The sequence below is a fragment of the Carettochelys insculpta genome, chromosome 10 (assembly GCF_033958435.1).
Source record: "Carettochelys insculpta isolate YL-2023 chromosome 10, ASM3395843v1, whole genome shotgun sequence".
NCBI lineage: Eukaryota > Metazoa > Chordata > Testudines > Carettochelyidae > Carettochelys > Carettochelys insculpta.
In genome coordinates, this window is record NC_134146.1 from 21,826,608 (window position 1) to 21,849,079 (window position 22,472).

Here is a 22,472-nt window from a genome sequence, read left to right on the forward strand (position 1 = left end):
AGGTCTGAGGCATCTGTGACTAGGGAGAGGGAGGGTTGTGGGGGACTGAAGGGTACCCCCATGCAGACTGATCCGTCCTCCAGCCACCAGTGCAGTGTCGTTGACACTTTGGGTGGGACTGTGACTAACTTGTCTATGTTGTCCCTGACAGGTCTGTATACTGAGGCGAGCCACATCTGAAGTGGGCACATTCGTAACCTGGCATGCTGGACTACGAACGTGCATGCCGCCATGTGTCCCAACAATCTGAGGCATCCCCTGGCTGTTGTGGTTGGGAATCTTATTAGGGCTTGTATGCAAGCCACCATTGCTTGGACCCTGCTCTGTGGCAGAAACACTCTGGATTGCTCTGCATCTAGATGTCCGCCTATGAACTCTATGACTCGAGTCGGGGCTAATATAGACTTCGCCTCATTTACTAGGAGGCCTAACATGTCACGTTGCTCTTATTAGCTGTACATGTTTCGACACCTGTCCTTGTGACCAACCCCTGATCAGCCAGTCATCTAGGTACGGGAACAGATGCACACCCCGCCTGTGTAGGAAGGCTGCCACTACTGACCTACATTTCGTAAAGACTCTCGGGGATGAGGAGAGTCTGAACGGGAGGACTGTAAATTGATAATGGTCCTTCCCTTGCACAAATCCGAGGAACCTCCTGTGAGGTGGATAAATTGCTACATGGAAATATGCATCCTGTAAGTCAAGAGCGGTGAACCAATCCCCTTGTTCCAGCATTGGGATAATTATTCCCAGGGATATCATATGAAACTTTATCTTTCTTACAAATTTGTAAGAATTTCGTAGGTCCAAGATGGGCCTCAGACCCTCTTTCACTTTCGGGATTAGGAAATAACGGGAATAAAATCCCTGTCCCCGGAATTTCTGGGTAACTTCCTCTATAGCCCCCTTTTGGAGGAGGATTCCTACCTCCTGTCTGAGAACTATCTCGTGAGAGGGTTCCCTGAAGAGGGACTGAGAAAGGGGTTGTGAAGGCGGGTAAGAAGAAAATTGGATAACATATCCCTTTTCTACCGTGCGGAGGACCCACTGGTCCGAATTTATGCTGCACCATGCATGGTAGAATGGGGATAGGCAGAGTGAAATAAACCCTGGGCTGGAACTATGGGAGTGGACGGTGCATCACTCCCGACCACCCGTCAAAATTGGTGTCTAGGCCCAGGAGGGGTTTTAGGGTGTCCCTGGTCCTGTGTTTGGTGACCCTGATGCCTCCTATTATGGCAGCCCCTTCTCCTGTTCCCATCCCGTTGCTGCTGGGGGGGAACTGTCTGAACTGGGGCCTAGGGTTAAACTGTCTTCTCTGGGTCGCCAGTATGTATAGACCCAGTGAGCTTAACGTGGACCGAGAGTCTTTCATGCCATGAAGTCTCTTACCCGTTTTCTCTGAAAATAGAGAGGGGCCTTCAAAAGGGAGGTCTTGAATGGACTGCTGCACCTCTTGCTAGAGGCCCAAACCCTGAAGCCATTCTCCCCTTCGCATGGCAATACCTGAAGCCATAACCCTTGTGGCTGCATCAGCGGCATCTAAGGTGGCCTGCAGTGCTGCTCTGGATATGAGCCTCTGCTCCGCTACCAGAGCCGTAAAATCTGACTTGGCATCCGGTGGGAGCAGTTCAGCAAAACAGTCCATGGAACTGGTTGTATTGCATACAAACCTGCTAACCATGGCCTGATGGTTAGCAATTCTCAACTGTAGACCACCTGTGGAGTAAACTTTTCTACCATACAGATCCAGTCTTTTGGCAACTTTGTTCTTCGGGGAGGGCCCTTGAAGCCCCTGTCTCTCCCTATTGTTCACCGCATCCACGACAAGGGAGTCAGAGGGAGGATGGGTGAACAGATGTTCATTTCCCTGTGCTGGGACAAAATACCAGCATTCGTTTTTCCTAGCTGTGGGCAAGGCTGAGGCTGGGGTTTGCCACACTGCCTTAGCTGTATTGGCAATTGTCTTTATAATAGGCAGTGCCACCCTGGACGGTCCAGAGGTTGAGAGGATGTTTGTGACAGGGTCTACTTCTTCCCTGACCTCTTCTGCCTGCACCCCCAGACTCTGGGTGACCCTCCTCAAAAGTTGCTGGTACATGCCTCTATCCTCTAATACTGGTGATGCAGAGGATCCAGCTAATGCCTCATCTGGATAAGACGAAGATGAGGTCAACATACCCTCCAAACCTGTTGATACAGAGGATTCTGGCACCGCTACTTGAGTCCCTGGCACCACAATTTGTGGTGCCGTGCTCAGTGCCTGGGGTGGAGGGCCCCCTAGTGGTCCCTGGTATGGTGCTATGAAACCAGAGCCACTCTGCACCTGGGATGGTACCGGTTCGGTCGGCGCCGGTGCCCACTGCACCACAGTTCCTGGTGCCTGTATGGGTGGCACCCATGCCTGGGTTGCTTCTAACTGACCCGGTGCCGATGTCAACACCAACAACGGTGCCGGTACTGCCATCGGTGCCGGTTCCGATGACTCCGCCTGCTCCTTCGGCGGGGCTCCCAGAGATGCTGTTGGAGCCGATCTCGGCACCTGGGGAGTGCCCAATGCCCTGAACGGGAGTCCTGCAACTCGCCCTTGCTCCTCATGGATCGCCCACGGGGTCCGGAAGGGCCATCATAGTGCCCCCGATGGGGCTTTTGCCACTCTCCTTCCAGGGAGTGTCGGAAGTGGCGCTGGTGCCCACTGCATCGGGAAGACCTTGTACTCTCGCTCCTCACCGAGCCAGAGTAAAGGGAGTCCAATTTCGACGCGGACCCTGACACCGACGACCATGGTGGTGCCAACGGTCCCGTACCTCTCATTGACTCCTGCAGGCTCTGTCCCATTTGCACAGTGCCAATGGATTGTTGGGGTCCCACCAGTGTCGGGAGCTGTGCCGGGGTCCCTGGAGCCTGACCCGGTGTCTGGAGCAAAGGTGATGAAGGCTCCCGGTGTGGCGTTTGTAGCAGCACCATAAATTGGAGAAGGCCTTGAGCAGCACTAAAGGCGTCTGGTGTCGAGTGCAGTCTGGGAGAGCGCGGGCTCCTGCCTCGCGCTGAAGTCGATGCCCACACTTCATGACCCCGTTCATGGTGCAATTTGGTGGACTCTCCCAATGCCTGTCTTCGCCCTCTTCTTTCTTGGGAACGGCCCCGGTCCCATCTCTTCTTCTTATGAGGCACCGGAGACTGGCTCTTATGGTGCCTGGAGGCACTAGGTGCTGAGTCCAGCTCTCGGCACCAGGAGCCCTCTGACAGCACCAATGGTGCCGGAGCGCTCTTCACCAAAGATGCGGTGCTCTGCGTTCCCGCCGAGGAACCCTTCGGGCGCAAGCCTGACTCCATCAGAAGAACTTTCAGTCTTTGAGCTCTATCTCTTAGAGTCCTGGGTTTGAACGCCTTGCAGATAGAGCAGCGCTCTCAGAGAGGAGTCTCACCAAGGCAGTCCAGACAAGCTTTATGTGGGTCACTTTTGGCATACGTTTGCTGCATTTAGAACAGTTTTTAAAACCCAGAGAGCCAGGCATCACCTGGTGCCAAGGCGCTGAGGGGGTTAAAGAACCACCTCGGCTTACTAAGTGCTAATTTCCTACAAAGATAACGATCTAAACTATTTACTACTAATTAAAACAACAAAAGCTACCAGCGAACTCTCAACAAGAGTTAAGCTCCAGCAACCGACAGTGGGGACAGAAGGAACTGAGCGGGGGGTGGGGCGGGCAGTGCATATAAGGGTGGCCATACAGGTGCCACTCCAGGGGGCGCCGCACCGACCCTAAGGCTACCAGCTAGGGCAGAAAGCTTCTGGCAACTGGGCATGCACACGGCGCACACCCAAATTGGAATGCACATGAGCAATCACTCAAAGAAGAATGTGTGAGTATCTAAATATCTGGAGGCTTGCAGTACTAGGGAAGTGTGAGGTAACACCATTGGCACCAGCCAGATGTGTCCCATGTTCTGGAATTTCTAGGTATCATGCAGAGCTTGGAGCTGAGCAATGGTTAATCAAGAGTCTTTGAAACTCCAGATGTCCTGGGAAACCTGAATTCTTGAAGCACTGAGACTGTCAGTATCATGTCCTGGATATGAGCTTAAATAGCAGTTGCCGAGAGAGATGACAATACCCCAAGTTTTGAACACCCAAGGGGGAATCTGGATGGAGCTCAAACACTCTTTTTCAGTACCACAGGAGAGTTCTTCTTGATACAGTGGTCTTCTTGTTCTCTTGGAGCCTGATATTTTAGGGTCTGTAAGCTTGCTGGAGTTTACAGATGTTGCGGAGCAATGGAATATGGAGAAGCTGATTACTTAGATTTCTTTAAGCTATATCCTATGCCTGTAAAAGTCTTTGGGAAAGGAGGGTAGTAGTGGCACACAACCAGATCTTTGGAAGACTGATGAGAAGAATATTGGTCGTCTTCTTAGATGCCCTCAAGAAGTGTGGATCAGAAACAGAAGAGGCAGCTGACTTACTTTGAGACTGGCATGCAGGCGAATGCTCCTGGCCTCAACCAGAGGCTGGATGCAAGCTCTTCATCATAAGAAATTGAAAAATTATCTCCCTGTTATGTCTCTAGAGGTTACACTTTTGGGAAACACAAATTTCCCTGTGACAACTGATGAAGTGGAAGTGTCCATCACTCACCAAGATTTCCTCCTGGCCTGACAGACAATGTCTGAATCTGGGAGAACCAGGCACAGCCTTGGAAAGAACAAATCCTCCTGGGCACTGGTACGGAAGAAGGGAAATATCTAAAATATCTACAAAAGATTATACACACATGTACTTTTAAGGAAACCTAACTATTACTAACTACTAGTTCTATAACACACACACATACACACACACACACACACCCCTAAAGTTTTGAGAAAACAGTTGAGGTAAAAGTCAACTCAGACCCCTAGCTAAGGCTCCATCTCAAGCTGGGGCAGCTGAGACAGAACAGAGGATAATCAGCCATGCAGTGTTATAGAGCAACAGCATGGGGCACAAAACCAAGTAACATGCATTTGAGGGCTGAATGGACACTGCTGTGAGAAATCACTGACTGAAGACACAGGGGACACAAGCACACCTAGAGCGGAGCACATACAGGGACACTACTCAAAGAAGAAAATGCCTTCATTCCTTCTTTACACATAAAAAAGCAGCACAAAGCAGAAGTTACTCACCTTGTGCAGTAACAATAGTTCTTTGAGACATACGTCCCTGTGGGTGCGCTACTGTGTCAGGCTGTCCTGGTGCCACAAATTCAAGGTCTTCCCACCAGTGGTCACTTGGGCCATACACAGCTGGACATGGTCTGACCCTCCTCTGTTCTCTCTCTACATCTGTGTCCTCTTCATCAGAATATGGATGATAGAGTGGGTTGTGGATCACCTAAATGGACCCACAACTTCAAGAACCATCTTTGAATAGTGTCCCTGTGGGTTCTCCACTGTAGATGATTACTGAGCAATACCCTGTGTGGTAGGTGGGATTCAGAGGCATGTATGGGTAGTGGAAGACAGGACTGCAAAACCCACTGCAGAGTTTGGCATGGGTCCACAGTGATTGAATAGTGTTTTGTGACTGTATGTTCTGAGGTCCATATAGCTATATGACAGATGTCTTCCAATGGAACATTGTGAAGGAAGGCAGTCAAGGCATCCATGTCTTGGGTAGAATGAGCTCTTAAGTTCTTGAGAGGTGTTTTCCTTTGAAGAGTATATCATGTGTGCATGCACGTGGAGATCCACCTAGATAACTGCTGTGTAAAAATTGCTGTTCCCTTCAAACAGTCTGGAACAGACGCAAATAGCTGTTGTGATTTACAAAAATATCTTGTTTGGTCTATCTAGAATGCCAGTGCTCACTGTACATCCAGAGTGTGACAGATTGCTTCTTGGTGATCTTTGTGGGGATTTTGGGTAGAACACTAGTAAACTGATTGGCTGGTTAATGTGAAAGGTGGTGGCTACTCTGGGTAAGAAGGCTGGGTATGGTTGCATGATCTCCCTGTCCTTCATGAATGTTGTTTATGGTGGTGGGCCTTGAGTACTCCTCTCTCATGCTCCTTGCGGAGGTAATCACCACTAATGGGGCAGCTTTCATGGACATGTGCAATAAGGGGCAGGTGGACAATGGTTCAAAGGGTGGGTGGTGTGTTAGAGTCGTGAGGAGATAGTTGAGATCCCATGCTTGTATCAGTGGTCTAATTGGAGAGTATACATTTGGATTCCCTTTAGGAAATGCTTGGTAATGGGGTATGCAAATAAAGAGGATCCATCAATCTAGACATGGAATGTTGTGATGGCCACCATGTGAACCCTCAATGAGGTCACAGCTAGCCTAGACTGTTTCAGATCAAGTAGGTAGTCCAGTATAGGTGCCAACGATGCTTCATAAGGGTTGAATTGTTTGTGTATGCACCAGACAGATAGCTTGCTCCAATGCTGTACGACACATTTTCTCAAACAGTAGGTGATCCTCAACAACGACCACCCACCTCCAAAAATGGAGAAAGTTATCTCCTCACTTTGGAACCAGAGAGGAGTCATGCTTGAAGGTGAAACGGGTGTGGATGCAGCATTTTGCCATTGTTCTGTGAGAGGAGATCTGTATGTTAAAGGAGAAGGTAATGGAAGCACAAGGAAAGTTGGGAGAGGTAGAACCATATCCGCCTATGACATGTTGGAGCAACAAGAAAAGCATGTGCCTTGTCTGTATGTATCTTGGGGATCAGCAGGGAGATCAGTGGTACTGGAGGGAACACATGGTGCCTGGAATTAGGAAAGAGTCCTTGAGAGATCCCAGTACTAGTCCTGCTTGGGAGCAGAGGAGGGTGCATTTGTGGTTCTTGAAGGATGCAACTAGATCTACTGCCAGTTGACTCCACTTGTGGACCATGGTCATGAGGACCTCATGATGTATCTCCCATTCATGGTAATTGGAGAAGTGGTGACTGAATATACCTGCCATGGTTTGGTGTAGCACTGGCAGGCAGGATGCCATAATGGGCATGTTGTGATAGATAGACTCGTTCCACAGGTGGATTGTCTCCATACATAGAGACTGGGACTGAGTCCCACCCTGTGTGTTGGCATTGAATATACATGTCATGTTGTTTGTAAGCATATTGGCATGCCTTTCATACCACTCTGTTATAAGAGGTTGATGTGCAACGGGGTATCTGTGAGTGTCCACCTGCCCTGTGCTGTATGCTGCTGCCTAGAAGTGATGTGTCTGTTGGGATTTGTAGTGACAGGGTTCCCTGGAGGAGCAGGATGCCAGGGTGAATGCTTGCTGGGATTGTCCACCGTTGTAGGGAGGATAAAATGTTGCTCAGTAGTGTGACCTGTTTGCTTAGCGGATGTTCCATGGGTTTGTATACTGTTGCTAGCCATCCCTGTAGGCATCATATGTGGAACCTGGCATGTTTGACAATATAGTTAGTAGCTGTCTTATGTCTCATGATCTGTAGGCCAGTCACCAATGTGGCATGAGAGCTGAGCGCTACTGCGGTTATGAGTCCAGCTAGTGCAGGGGTATCCAACACATGGCGTGGGCCAGAATCCAACCCATGAGGTCTTTTAAACTGGCCTGTGGAGCCAGCAGCAGCACCATTTTTTAGAAGGTGGCCTCACTGCTCTCAGTGCTGGGCATGGCTTGGCTCTCGGGGTGGCTCTCAGGGCTGGGTGCAGTGCTCGGGGCTCCAGCGGCGCAGCTCTGGCAGTGGCTCCGGTGAGTCACTGGGGGGTGAGGTGTAGAGTACCTGGCTGGGGGGGGGGGCTTTTAAGTCTGGGGGCAACTTGGGGCTGTGGTGGGGCACTAAATCTGGGGGCTTGGGGCTGCAGGGGGAGATAAGCCTGGGGATGGGGGGGCGGTGGTTTGGGGCTGCGAGGGGTGAAGCCTGAGGATGTGGGAGGGCAGCTGTTTGGGGCTATTTTGTGTTTGGCCCCCCCAAACATGTAAAACTGTGCAGTGTAGCTCCTGATGGAATAAACCTTTGAGCCAGTGTGTTGAACAGTTATTGCGGTAGACACTCAGGCTTGAGTGGGATCCAAGAGGGCTCCAATAACCTCTAGCTGTTGCATTGGTTTGAGGGTGGATGTGGAAAGAGAAAGGCCAGATCCTTTGCTGGGATGAAATATTAGCCCTCTTTTTCATTGGTGCTGCCGACGCTGATATGTGCCATATTTCAGATGCAGTTTCCACTATGGCCTGATCTACAGGTAGTGCAATTTTCATAGCTACTGTGGGCTGTAAGATTTGTAGCATTCTGTAATGTTTTTCCTGTAACTCTTGAGCTTTCTCTTGAAGAGCTCTTGGAACTGTCTGAGGTCATCAGTGGCGGAGGGTGCTGTATTATTGCCTCATCAGGAAATGAAGAGGAACTGTACTCTGGGGAGACTTCTTTTGTATGGATTTCTGAAGCATCATCCCTATCCTGAGTCTTGTACTCTTGCATCTCTGTGGGAGGATGCTTGATGCTGCCTGAGAAGATCTTAATGCCCACTTTTCTGGGGTAGAGGGAGCTTTATACTGTGTCCATGGGCCCCAGCAGGGCCACTCCCATAGGGTGAGGTGGAGGTGGGGATGGCCATGGTTGCAGATGTAAGAAGTGTTGAGGCTTCATGTGATGTGATTGCCATGAAGATCAGTGGAAGAAGAATGTTGAGAAGAAAACATACTTCCCTATTCTTCCATTTCTTCCTCACTGTGACAGGAGAGAGCTGGAGACTTGGGAGGGCGGTCTGAGGCTTGACCAGGTGACTGGTTGGTGCCAAATTGCGGAGAGTGAGGTACAGATGAGATTAAGTCCCTGTGGCTGAGGAAGTGTGTTGGTGCTGGTTTGGGCAATGCCCAAATGGTCCCACACGCCACTCTTTTTGGCACCAGCTGAGTGATGCCAAGCCTATTGCCTAGTGCTAGATAGTGAGTCACCATCAGTGGCATCAGAGACAGCGTTACTGTCAGTGCTGAGCCCTGTGTTGTATTGGTTGATGCCACCAAGGAGGTTGAGTGTTTGAGCTCCAAGTTGGTGCTAATCAGGTCCATGGCAATGAGGTGCCAGGGATGTCCCCTTTGCTCTGTTTTGAAGAGGTCAGCAACACCACTAGCAATTTTGCTAGAGATAGTCTTTCTGAAAATCCCTTGCTGGAGGTGTATGGGCCCACTCTCTAGATACCTTGGAAGTAGGAGCTTTGTCTTTCGGTGGTGTTGTCTGTGGTCTCTCCTGAGGGGTCTGCAGGGTGGTTGAAGGGAGTTTTCCATGATTATCCTTTTGAGGCTAAGTTCCCTGTTGCATCTTGCCCTTGGGGTGAGATTATTGCGGTGAGAGCACTTCTGAGGAATGAGTGATTCCCCAAGGCAGTGAACACAGGAAGTATGGCCGAAGACTGGCATGGATTCACAACAAGTGTCACTTCTTTTAAAACCAAGATATCCTGGCATTGTACAACCAGCCCCGTGTGTGTGTGTGTGTGTGTGTGTGTGTGTGTGTGTGTGTGTGTGTGTGTGTGTGTGTGTGTGTGTGTGTGTGTGTGTGTGTGTGTGTGTGTGTGTGTGTGTGTGTGTGTGTGTGTGTTCAATTGCCAACAAGAGGAGAAACAGCTCAGCTATTTACACCATCTGTTATGGGGGAGAAATGCCAACTGGGGAGAAATGAAGAGAAATTTATCTTGGTCTCAAGTTTTTTGTTTTTTTTTAAAAGAATGATAACAAATTGTAAACTAACTGAGAAGCAAAACTGACTAAATTAGGGTTTTTTGTGAGTTTTTTTTTTTTTAAATGAGCTCTCAAGGAAAGAGCATTGGAAATCTCTGTCTGTAGCCAAGGAAGTGACCCCATCCGACCACTGCTAGAAAAACATCTAATCTGAGGCACTGGAACAACTTAGAGTGCAGCACCCACAGGGATACTACTGGAAGAAGAAATTATTTTTATCCTCATTGCAGTCAGCTTTGAAGAACAGGTCAAAAATTTTAAATGACAAAGGTTACCTCCTCTAGACATATGAAGTTGGTTGCCAGTGTTAACATCCCAAAAGGTACCAGTTCCCATGGTTAGTTTAACATCTCCTGCATGAAAACAGCATTGTCCAAACATGGCTGCCTGCTGGTCAGCTACCTACAGTGCAAACATACATATTATTAACAGCAGCTAAATTTTGATATACAAGATTTCCCCTATAACCAAATACATGTACTTTGCATTTTAGAATAATCATGTTCATACTTGAGAATTCATACATTTCCCTTTCCCAAAGAAAGTAACAATGATAGAATGCAAAACTTGTTATACATGGAATTTTGGCTTTGATTTTCAAATCTCTTATGTTAATTAGAATGGACCAGATTCTATCATCTTTGCTTACATTGTTGACTTCAGAAGTACAACTAGCAGAATAAAGTTGAACCTCTTTAGTCTGGCACCCTTGGGGCAGGACCAATGCCAAGTGAGAGAATGTGCTGGACTATGGGAGGTTAATATTGTGTAGCAGCATTATCAACACTTGCATGCTTACTGGGCTCTTAGAAGACATTGGCCATGTCTACACTAGCCCCAAACTTCGAAATGGCCACGCAAATGGCCATTTTGAAGTTTACTAATGAAGAGCTCAAATGCATATTCAGCGCTTCGTTAGCATGTGGGCGGCCGCAGCGCTTCGAAAGTGACGCGGCTCGCCGCCGTGCGGCTCGTCCCAACGGGGCTCCTTTTCGAAAGGACCCCACCTACTTCAAAGTCCCCTTATTCCTATCTGCTCATGGGAATAAGGGGACTTCGAAGTAGGTGGGGTCCTTTCGAAAAGGAGCCCCGTCGGGACGAGCCGCGTGGCGGCGAGCTGTGTCACTTTCGAAGCGCCGCGGCCACCAGCATGCTAATGAAGCGCTGAATATGCATTTCAGCGCTTCATTAGTAAACTTCAAAATGGCCATTTGAGCGGCCATTTCGAAGTTTGGGGCTAGTGTAGACGTAGCCATTTAGTGGTAAATTAGAGCTAAATAACAGCACAGAACACAGAGAGCCAGGACTGGTGGCTGTAAACAAACTGCGTGGGATCACCAGAAACTTGGCCACACTCATGATAAGTGGTCATCTGGCTAACTAAAATCATGTCGTATTATAGGAGAGTGCAGGACTACAGAGACTCAACCTGTATTTGGACAATGGCTGATATCCATCCTGAGGTTAAGTGTCTACTTAAATAGAATACTGCTTATCATCCATTATCTGTTAGGAACTAGTAATAAAGAATAACCCAGTTCCAATTTTTTGAGATGCTAATGGGTGAGGTTCCCTCTCCTATGCAGCATAGCTGAATAATTATCCTTCGTCCTATATAAATTACAAACAACAACTTATTTTCTTCCAAGCAATCTCCCCCTACTGGGAAAATTAGATCAATACCAAGAGTAACAATCCTCATGGTTACAAAGCTTTTTGATAAGATTTTAATAAAGTGGAGAAATCTCTGAATTCCAAGTTACTCTAGGCAACTTGCAATTATTTTATGCCACAGCAATCACTTACCTAGTTTTTGAAACACAGCTTCCTGCTTCGATTTTTTTCTACCTCATATTTTTTTGTTGTTTAAATTGAAATTATATACAAGAACCACCAGAACCAAACAGTGGACCTAAATCGTTTAGCAAACTGAAAATTCTGCAACAACTTCAAGTACAAATGAAAAATTGAGGTTTTTAAATTAATTAATTGTGACAATGAATAACAAAACCAGTACATTATATCCTGAGTCATTTTGATATTAAATTAAATCAATGCTCTTCAATTTACTTTATACAGGCCCCAATTTTCATGTGCCATTATTTTTTATTCTTTTTTTAAATACACAACATTAACAACAAAAATACTGTAGAAACATTCAAGAGGTAAGTTTGAAATTTTGGCACCTGGCAAATGGGACAGTAGGGGCTTTCAGAATCCTTAAAGACAGAGGGAGGACGTGGTTTGTTTTCCCCTTTGTGGGTAGGGAGACAGTTGAAATTCTGGAGTGGTTAATTCCGATTTCTCTGCCGACAACCTCTAATCCCTTCCCCAAATGACACTCTCAGTTCTCTTATTATATTCACAACTGTCTAAAACAATTATTTTTGGAAGAAAACTTCCAGCTAATTAGTGAAATAGTCATCAAAGATGACATTTAATCTGGTTTCAGAGATTAAAGTTGTTGAATGCAACTTTTATATTCAGTTCACATTTTATTTATGTGTAGGTTTTTTACATCACAAATAGTAATGAATTTCACCAGCCGTATGGAGGCAGTGAAGTATTATCCCTACTTTATGTATGCAGAACTAACATAAAGAGAAATTAATGCCCCAGTGCTTCCATTGAAATCTGTTAGCATAGACCCTTCTCCACCCATATGGAATCCCAATGGAGTTACGCTAGACAGAATCTAGTGCTGGATTGGGCCCTAAAACACTGACCTGACCTAGAATACCGCCCTGATTTCGTAAGTCCTAGTTCAATGCCTAGGTTATGTTCCCTCTTTGGACGGCTTGCTTCACAACCAGAAGGGTTAAAAACTTCTCCTTTGTTCTCAATGAAAATAAAAATTTTGGAGAAAAATTTCACAACCAATTCTCCAGTTATGGAACTTCGGAAAACACAAGTCACAAACAACAATAAATTAACAGTTCTACAGTTAGACAGACATGAGTTTATTTACAAAAATAACATTATTAACTTAAATACAAAAAAAAAAATCAGAGATTTTCACTCACCAAGGCTGTTATTGGAATAGGTAACCCAAATATATCAGGATCAACTGAACCAAAGCTGTGACTTAAAATAAATGTTAAAAAAGTCACTCCACTGAAGTGACAATTTTGAGAAATTAAAACATATAATTTAAAATAAGTCTTCGGCATACACATAATTCAATGGTACTAGATTTTATATTTACGTATATCCTTATTTTATCATTTTCTGGCATAAAATACCAGGTTTGTATCTATGAATCAGACAAAAATGTGTAACTACAAATATGTACAGTTTAAATTATTTTTGGCTTTACTTAATATTTAACTTTTTGAATATTTGCAGATATTTGTATTTCTAACAACAATTAATGTAGTTTTCAGATGTACTTTTTTGTTTAAGATTCTGCTTGCATACGTACTTTGTGTCCTCCACTGGAGGATATATGGACATCGGTATTGACAATAATCTGCTCAAATTAGAACTCCAACACATCTGAAATAACAGAATTTAAAAAGTTAGCCTGTTTCAAAGAACAATCTACAACATTATCTTAATAAACTCGTACCTGAAAGGGTTCAAAAAGCCCTGTTGAACTGGCATTTGAATAATCTGTAGCATACACAGAACCTGGGAACAAAGAAACAAGTATGTATTCTGAGTTATTTGAAGCAAATATATGTATTATAAAGAGCATGGGGGGAGGGAATTCTATCTCAATCTTCTGAAGTGTCCACATAATGGTCTAATTTTACCAGCATGTAGTTTCCCAGAAGTGGAATGACACATTCCATTGACATCAAATGATGTCAATTGGCTGTCTATTATCTAATAAAAGTCAAATGTTATCAAATATTCTAGCAACAATCCTGACATAGATATCAGCCTACCTTTTTTACTGTATCCTCATGTTTCATGTGTTTGCAAGCCCAACTAAATGTCTGGGTCACTCAGTTTATTAGATGATATCAGTTGTGAAAAAATGAATTAACTAAAAACTGAGCTTCTTGATTGCCTGGAATCTTCTAGCTCAAACATGTTGGCGGGGTCTACATATGCCCCTTCCTTTTGAAAGGGGCACGTTAATGAGCAGGTTCGAAATATGCTAATGAGGCGCTGCAATGAATATGCAGTGCCTCATTAGCATAATGGCGGCCGTGGCCATTCAAAAGTGTGGCTTTTCGAATTGCGCGTCGCCTGTGGAGACGGGACCTTCTGAAAGGACCCCTCCCAGTTTTCGAAAGCCCTTCTTCCGATCACCAGATAGGAAGAAGGGCTTTCGAAAAGTGTGGAGGGGCGGGGGGGGGGGGGCCTTTCAGAAGGTCCCATCTCCACGGGCGGTGTACAATTCGAAAAGCTGCACTTTTGAATCACTGCGGCCGCCATTATGCTAATGAGGCGCTGCCTATTTCGAACCTGCTCATTAACATGCCCCTTTTGAAAGGGAGGGGCACGTGTAGACCCAGCCATTATGTATATCCATAATTATATCCCAGGCCATCAATATACATGGCAGTTTATAATTCACATAAACAATACACACAGACATTACCCTAAAGAGCTTCGAACCTAAACTAATTAGATAAATCTATAGAAATTCTCTGAAAGCAGTGAAATAAAGGTACAAGGTCATTAAACATCCTCCCTCAAAACAAAGTGACTATATGCACAACTATTAAGAGGCTTAGAGAGCTGGCCTGCTGCCAACTTCACATAAGTTCACTTTAAAATACTTTTAATGGCTATATGTTTTTGTTTTTCTCTTCTTTTGTAATTGTTCAATCTTGAATAATGTTTACATTTAAATGCTAACTCAAAATTACTAAAAAAAACAATTATTCTATCATTTTCCAGAACTTCATTTCATTGTGTTTTACATTTTTCTGAATTAAAATAACTGTTAATTAACTTGTATTGTGAAGCAGTCTGCTAGACTACTGGAGATCATAAAGTCTTACTCTGTTTGTTACTATTTTAATTAGTGCTTAAAAATATTTGACCATTTTTGACATTATTTGACAGTATTTGACCAGTCAATTCACCTGGTATTTTGGACCCATCTAATGCCCAATTCTACACATTGCAACCATTGCCATATTCATTACCCTATGTCATGATTATAGGTTTATGTCCAAGACTGGCTCATGGGCAGCCCAACCTAGTATTCAGAGCTGGAGTCCAGAGTCAGGAATTAAAAGTCAGGATGCCAGGGCGTTAGAAGCAGGAAACATATTGGAGCTGAGAATCACAAGTCAGGTCAAGACACACAGTGCAGAGCAGGGTGGATCCCAGTTGTTTGGACAGCTTCCTGTTCCTGGCTTAAGTAAAGCCATCAGACCAATCAGCTGCCTTCAGACCTTATCAATAATACACCAGACGCAGTGTTTCAAACTGGGAATTGACTTTATGGATTCTGAGTCAGCAGAATTCCAAGTGGAAAGTTGAAGAGTGGCTGCTTCTGTGGCCCTGGGTTCAAGTCTCATGCTGTACTTCCCTTCTCTCTGTGTTCTCTCTAAGTGCCCTCAGGTGTCAAGCTTCACACCCTTACCTCTCTGGGATGGAATCTGGCAAATCTCCTATTCTTAGACTTGGCCCTGGACATCCCTCATTCTCACCTGAAGATCTGACTGAGCTCAGGCACCTATGGTTCTTCCCTCAGGCAGTCTGGGACCACCAGTATACACTCATCCCTGGCTATATGAGCACAATTGGTTCCCAAATTTCTGCTCATGGGTGAAAACTTGTAAGAGGGACACTAAATTCCCATTAAAATACATGTAAAAGTCTCTGATTCGTTCCAAGTGCTCGTAACTCAGCGAAGGCGTGGCAGCATGTGGAGCTGCTTTTGAAAGGTGAGTGAACCGTGGGTTGGGGAGGGTTAAAGACTGGGGGCACTTTAGGGCCATGAGTTGAAGGGAGGGTTAAAACCTGGTGGTGGGTTGGATCCCTGGGCTGGGCTGGGGGTGTTAAGGCTACGGCAGGTTGGGCCCATGCAGATGGCAGGAGGGTTCAGGTTGCTGCAGGTTGGGTCTGCGGGGCTGGCAGTGGGTTCAGGCTGAGGCAGGTTGGATCTGCAGGGCCAGTGGGGTTTCAGGCTGTTGCAGGTTGGGTCTGCGGGATCAGCGGGGGATTCAGGCTGAGGCAAGCTGGGGCTGAGGAGCCAGCGGGGTTTCAGGCCACTGCGGATTGGGTCTACAGGGAGTGGGGTTAGGCTTGTATTAGCGGGGGGGGGGAATTCACTCAGCTAGTGAACAAAGTTAGGCATATGTGTCCCTCATTTTAGCGAATACTTGTAAGTAAAGTACTCGTTTAATGAGGGATGAGTGTACTGTGACCACAGAGTCTTTTTAAAAACAAAAAGTACTGTTTACATATGCATTAGGAACAAAGCTTTCAGATTAAATGTGTTTTAAAACAAAACAATCTACATGTATACACATCGTAACTGAACCCTTACTATTCTCTTATGGTAACTTAGGGAAGCCTAATATCTTCAGAAATCTGTACAATCCTGTGTCCCTGAATGAGTCCCCCAAACAACTACTGCCTCTTTTTCTTGAGGGTATCCTATTTCAAATCCTGGCTATGGTTTTATTCCTTTCCATTCATGGGGATTTTCCTGCCATTAAAGCTAATAGTTGTAGAAAGGTACCTTAACAAGTCAAGTGTTTGCTGATCGGTAGCGCTCTTGAACCTCTCTCTTTTCTTTTCTGCATGTTTTTGGGACAGCCCCAGTACTGAGTTAAAACAATATATTCATACAGCAAATGTCCCAAGAATCAGACCAACATTGTGTATTCATAAGTAGCCCAAGTCCATCACAATGATGTGGCATTTGGACTTATGGCAATAATGATAGGGATGCACTCAACATCTTGGCTCAGATTTAAAATGTGCATTGCTTAACCAGTGCTTCCATGCTCACCTTTGGTCAGTTTATATAACAGCCATGTGTCAATTGTTCCAAAACAGCAGTTATTTGCATTGGCTGCTTGTTGCACCTGAAAATTAAAAAACCAAACAAAGTGTGTTCAGTGTAGATCTGAAAAATGAGATATTTTAATTCTCTTACCCCATTCCCTGTCCCCACATATTTAACTGGGGGACAATAATGGCCGTGTCTACACTAGCCAAAAACTTCGAAATGGCCATTTGCATGGCAAATACTTATTCAGTGCTTCATAAGCATGCGGGCAGCCGCGGCACTTCAAAATTGATGTGGCTCACTGCTGTGCGGTTCATCCAGACGAGGCTCCTTTTCGAAAGGACCCCGCCTACTTCGAAGTCCCCTTATTCCCATGAGCAGATGGGAATAAGGGGACTTCGAAGTAGCCACGTTCCTTTCGAAAAGGAGCCCATCTGGACAAGCCATGTGGCGGCGAGCCGCATCAATTTCAAAGTGCCGCGGCCGCCCGCATGCCAATGAGGCGCTGAATATGTATTTCAGTGCTTCATTAGTAAACTTCGAAATGGCCACTTGCATGGCCATTTCGAAGTTTTTGGCTAGTGTAGATGTAGCTAATATGTCCCAGAAAACAATTCTCGAGTTTACAATCCCTTTCCAAGAAGAAATATTGTCATCGCAGGAAGCTCTACTTCCAGGTACTTCACAATACCATTTCTTCTCTGCAGCACAGCAGACCAACACCCATCCCACAATCTGCATGGTCTAGGTTGACATAAGCTGCTTTGCAATGAGTTGTGCATGCATCCAGGCCCTCTCAGAGAATGACAGAGGCCTGTGTCACATTGAGTTTGCAGGCAAAGCCCCAGCCCCAGACGCATCTAAATTCTCATCAACAGGGTCATACTAATACTGAAAGAATATGACTATGTCTACACTAGCATTCCTCTCTAGAAAGAGGTATGCAAATGAGAGAAATCAAAAATGCAAATAAGGCACAGATTTACATCTCTGGCACCTCATTTGCATATTCTTCTTTCGAAAGAAGAAGGGCAGTGTAGATGTGGCTCTTTCTAAAGTAATCACCATCGTCAAAATAACGCTTCTTCCTAAAAAAATTAGCAAGAATGTTTTTTTCGAACATGGTTAGCATATCAATTAGCTCTAAGGTTTATTGGTTAGCCATTTACTTTTGACACTTCCGTCTTTAAAACTAAAAATTCATATTTTGCCTATTCTATTTTTCTTGAAAGACTCAAAAGTCAACCAAAAAACTTGAAGAATGAATAGACAGACTAATGAATGAGACACACCAATGGAAGTAAAAGCGTTAAAAGAAAGAAAAGAAAAAGAGCCAAGTCAAGAAACAAAAAAGGAGACACACTGAACTCATTGTTCTATAAAAGGGTTGGTGTTAGCATAAAAGAATACACAGAAATGTTTGATTTTCATATCTGCAACTAACACTATACATCATTAATCTAGTCTTTAAAATTTCATAAATGCTGAGTAAGTGGAGGTCCTTGTTTGTTGCCCGTTACGTTACTGATTTCTAGAAGTCAGCAAGGGCTGGCATAAGGCAGACTGGAAATGTAACATTGTCACAGATAAAATAAAAATATACCACATTGCTAACAAAATAAAGTGCAATTAGCTTTAAAATAAAATAAAATTATACTGTATAATATTAAGATGACTAAAGCAAGAAATGCCAAACTAATAATATGATTACGCTCTGTAGGACTACTCCTGTGAGTAGTTACGCACAAGAACATGTTTTTTGCAGGATCACAGGAAAGTTTGTAAAAAATATAAACAGATCATTAGTCTATGTCTGCTCCAAACAGTGTTCCCTGGAAGCTGAGCACTTGGGCGGCCATCCAAGAGAGATTCAGGTGCCAAACAGCTGATTAGAAGCACACCTACAGCCAGCAGCATGTATTTCTACTGGGAGTGCACATCTGCATATGTCTTGGTGCATATAAGAAAATTTATTCCTCCCATGGTTGGAATTAATTAGAGTGAACACTGGTTCCACGTAAACATGTTTCAGTGTCACAGAATAGAAAATATTTCTTTCCATTTCTTTGAGGGAAGGGAAAAAAGAAAGCAAAAATCAAGCATGTAATAATCAAGGAAAGTCACCGATTATAGCTATTGTGTGCAAAGAATATTATTTTCTCGCCCTACAACTTTCTTACCTCAGTTATGTTTTTTAAAATCCAGGACAGCCTTAAAGAGACGTGCTGTGTTGTGAAAGTCAAGTTACTAGCAGTCAAATATCGACTGCTCTGAGTCAAGAAGTGAAGTACTGTAAAGACAGTGCGGATTACCTATTCCAAAAGAACAGATGTTATTTAAATATTTTTGACCTAACATTTGGTCTTCTTTCTTTTAATCCTCTGATCACATAATATTTAAGGATCATGCACATGAATCTACCACAGACTGGCAAAATATCTCCTGGGCAAAAATGAATTCAGATACTCAGCAAATTCTTGTAGAAGATATTCATGCACTATCTGGGCACTTCATAAACTTTAATATAGCCTCAAACCAACGGAGAGGAATGACTGTCTTAGTTGTATTTTAAAAAGGTAAGGTTGGTGTCAATTTTTCCACATAACATATGGACAAATCTTTGTTTTTAAGAACACATATCCTCCACATTTATGACACATAAATCAGAATAAATGAATACAGTAAACCCCCAATTTATGTGTAGTTTGTGTTCCTGGGCAATCACATGTAAGTCCAATTTTGTGTAAGTTGGGGGAGCCAAGACACTGACCACTGCTGCTGCACTGGTCAGTTTCCAGGCTCCTGGGACTGGTGGGGAACTGCGAACCAGGCAGCAGCCTGGCTCCCAGCTCCCCTCCTTGCAGGAATGGGAGCAGAGGGAAACCAGAAGCCAGGCTCCCGCCTGGTTCCCAGCTCTCTGCCACTCCTGGGAGCCAGGAAACTGATCAGTGCAGTAGCACTGGTCAGTTCCCCAGCTAGTGCAAGCAGAGGGGAGCCGTGAGCCACCTTGTTCCTGGCTCACGCGCACTCATGATTTAGACTTGTGTTAATCCAAGTAACGTGCAAGTTGAAATCATGTAAATAGGGGTTTTACTGTATTTGAACTACAAAAACCACAAAAACCACACCAACAAAATTAAATTCAGAAAAATATACATCATTCGCTTGCAACATTTCCATGTGAGAGACTAATAAAACAAGAAGATTCAAAGTTATACACATATACTAGAGATGTAGGTACACAGAGCATCAGTGCTTAATTTCTTTGCTTTCGTGTCTTATTATTTTATGTGCTAACCTTATTATTTTATTTAAAATTGTAAACTAATGTAATTTATCACACCTAATTTGGGTAAATGAACAAAAGCTGTATCTTAGCAGCATAGTCAATAAATAGCCTTACCTTCAATATGAGACTACTATTCCAGGAATTTACAAGTTGAGAAGCTCTTAGGTCTTGCCAGCTTATGAAATTATGGAATGGTTTTCCTGTCTTCCTGAAAACCAGTAAGAAATGGGATTTGAACATTCCAGTTTGAAGACACAGAAAATACATTGCTGAAAAACAACACTACAGTACAACCTTTATTATCCAGAGTCTCCAGGGACCAGGAGTTGGCAGATGATAAAAATCTGCCAGTTATTTGAACTGGGACTGCTGGCCCCCACTGGTCCTGTTCTGGCAGCGGGCAGCTGGCCTTGCGGTCACTGGCTCCAACCAGGTTAGTCGTCCACTGTGCCTCCAGCCCTGACTGGACAGCCCACCCTGTTCCACTGGCTTAGCAGCCAGCCCCAGCCAGGCATGCTGGTTAACTGCACGTGCCAGTTATCCGAGTGCCAGATAACACAGCTCTTACTGTACATTAAAGTATTTAAAGAAAGAGAACATTTGTTAGCAGTAATTCCTAAAACAATTACTCAAAACCAGAATTTTATGTAGTTAGCAAGCATTTAGACAACGTGGTGATAAATAAAGTTCATAGCCAGAACTGTAGCGGTGGAAAAAATAAAAACAAAACAAAACACAACATACTTTTACAAAGCATAATCAAGACCTAATCAAAAGCTAGGCAGCCAAACTGTTCTAGATTGCTATAAACTATACCTATACAAACACAGCAGGAAGTAGCTAATGCTGACTGCTTTGAGGGAGGAGCTAGAGAGTCTGGAGATCTGAACGTTGAACTGAATGAGAGTCAACACTGTGATGTGAAAAAGAATAATATCATTCTGGGGTGTATTCACAGGAGTGCCATATGTAAGACATGGGAGATAACTGTCCCATTCTACTTAACACAGATGAGCCCTTGGATGGAGTACTATGTCCAGTTCTGGAAGTCATACTTCAGGAAAGATGTGGACAAACTAGAGAGATTCTAGAGCAGAGCAACAAAAAAGATAAAAGTTTTGGAAAACTTGACCTAGGAGGAAAAAGAAAAAAACTTGGCTAGTTTTAGTCTTGACATAAGAAGACTGAAGTAGGACCTGAAAACAATCTTCAGGCATGTGAAGGGGTATTATAAAAAGGACTGTGATAAACTGTTCCCTACATCTACTGAAGATAGGACAAGTAGTAATGAGCTCTGGCCCGAGCATGGAGCTGCTCCAGCAGCTCTGTTTGGGCCGACAAGGAGGGGTGTTTCTCTGCCAGCCATAGTTACTCCATGCTCAGGCTGGCAGGGAGGAGCACCATTCCGCCAGCTGCAGGAATAGGCAGAAGTGCTTCCCCACCAGCCAGGGCTGCTTTTTACTGTGGCTGGCAAGGAGATGCTCCTTCCTGCTGGCTGTGAGAGCTTCAGGACTTGAGGAGAGGTATCTCTTCCCACTGCTGCCCTGAACCCCTGCGCAGGGCTTGATGGGAAGCTGCACAGCTTAGCAGAAATTTAGATCTTTGTTAGTAAATAACAGGCCCATTTACCAATTCTGTCTTGTCTTTATTATTTGTCTAGCATAAATTTATGTCCACACTCTATAAATGACAATAATCCTACCTGAAATTTTAAAATCTAAAGTGAGTGGACTTGTGAGTCAGTGTCCAAATTTTTACCCCAATACAGATACTGATATCTGGATTTTGCAGCAGTAGCTTTTGTTTTGTTTTGTTTTGTTTTGTTTGTAAAGGAGTTAATTTCTCAACAACACAATTTCTGAAGTGTGATTTTTCCTGTTCAGTTTTTCAGAACTAGAGATGGTCACAGCTCATTCAGCTGGCTCTTCATGAGATACTAGATGGCATCTATAGTTCATTCACATATTTTGTTCTCTAACTATCTGGAAGACTTGTACAACAGTCAGGACCTCTACCTACAGAAAGTGAAACCGAGTATACAGCTCCTCCATCACTTGAGGCATCAAGAGCTAATCATTCCTGAAGTAACTGCATCATTTCACTGCTGTAACTTTTGTCCTCCCCTTACCTCGGCTCCCTTTCTACTACAAGTTATATGAGCATGGAAACTAAAGGCAAATTAAATTGTAAGCTCATTATGGTTTTATAATTTGTTCTGTAATGGGCTTAAAGATAGTGCAAACCAATGCATTTTTGCAATGTGCATTCATTTTAATCTGTACACCTTGTACATACTTGTTCCATGTTATGAAAGTTCCTCTCTGTGTTGAGATTCCAAGACCAGCAATTTGATTCGTTTGTAGTCCTGCAGCTAAAAGTAAGAATGTATTTTAAAATTTGATAAATCACATTTATACTAATATTATGACAGAAATATAAAGCCTTATGGGGAGTTAGGAAATTGTTCAACTACAATAAATACTGATTTTTACATACTGGATAGCTGATAAAGTGACATAACTGCTGAAATAGCCAAATAAGCAGCATAG

The 22,472-nt window shown here is 44.2% G+C and overlaps 1 protein-coding gene across 2 annotated transcripts in view; it reads right to left on the reverse strand.

The window, feature by feature from the left end:
• GK5 (glycerol kinase 5) overlaps positions 1 to 22,472 on the reverse strand; it is a 68,818-nt gene that overhangs the window by 36,924 nt on the left and 9,422 nt on the right. For both annotated transcript variants that reach the window (XM_075004015.1, XM_075004016.1), the window contains exons 3-10: positions 22,219 to 22,294; positions 20,038 to 20,131; positions 18,815 to 18,946; positions 16,635 to 16,710; positions 13,278 to 13,339; positions 13,131 to 13,204; positions 12,733 to 12,793; positions 9,985 to 10,111 (exon numbers count right to left, since the gene is read on the reverse strand). In XM_075004015.1, coding sequence (XP_074860116.1) covers positions 9,985 to 10,111; positions 12,733 to 12,793; positions 13,131 to 13,204; positions 13,278 to 13,339; positions 16,635 to 16,710; positions 18,815 to 18,946; positions 20,038 to 20,131; positions 22,219 to 22,294 — 702 coding nt within the window. The remainder of the gene's footprint in view (positions 1 to 9,984; positions 10,112 to 12,732; positions 12,794 to 13,130; positions 13,205 to 13,277; positions 13,340 to 16,634; positions 16,711 to 18,814; positions 18,947 to 20,037; positions 20,132 to 22,218; positions 22,295 to 22,472) is intronic.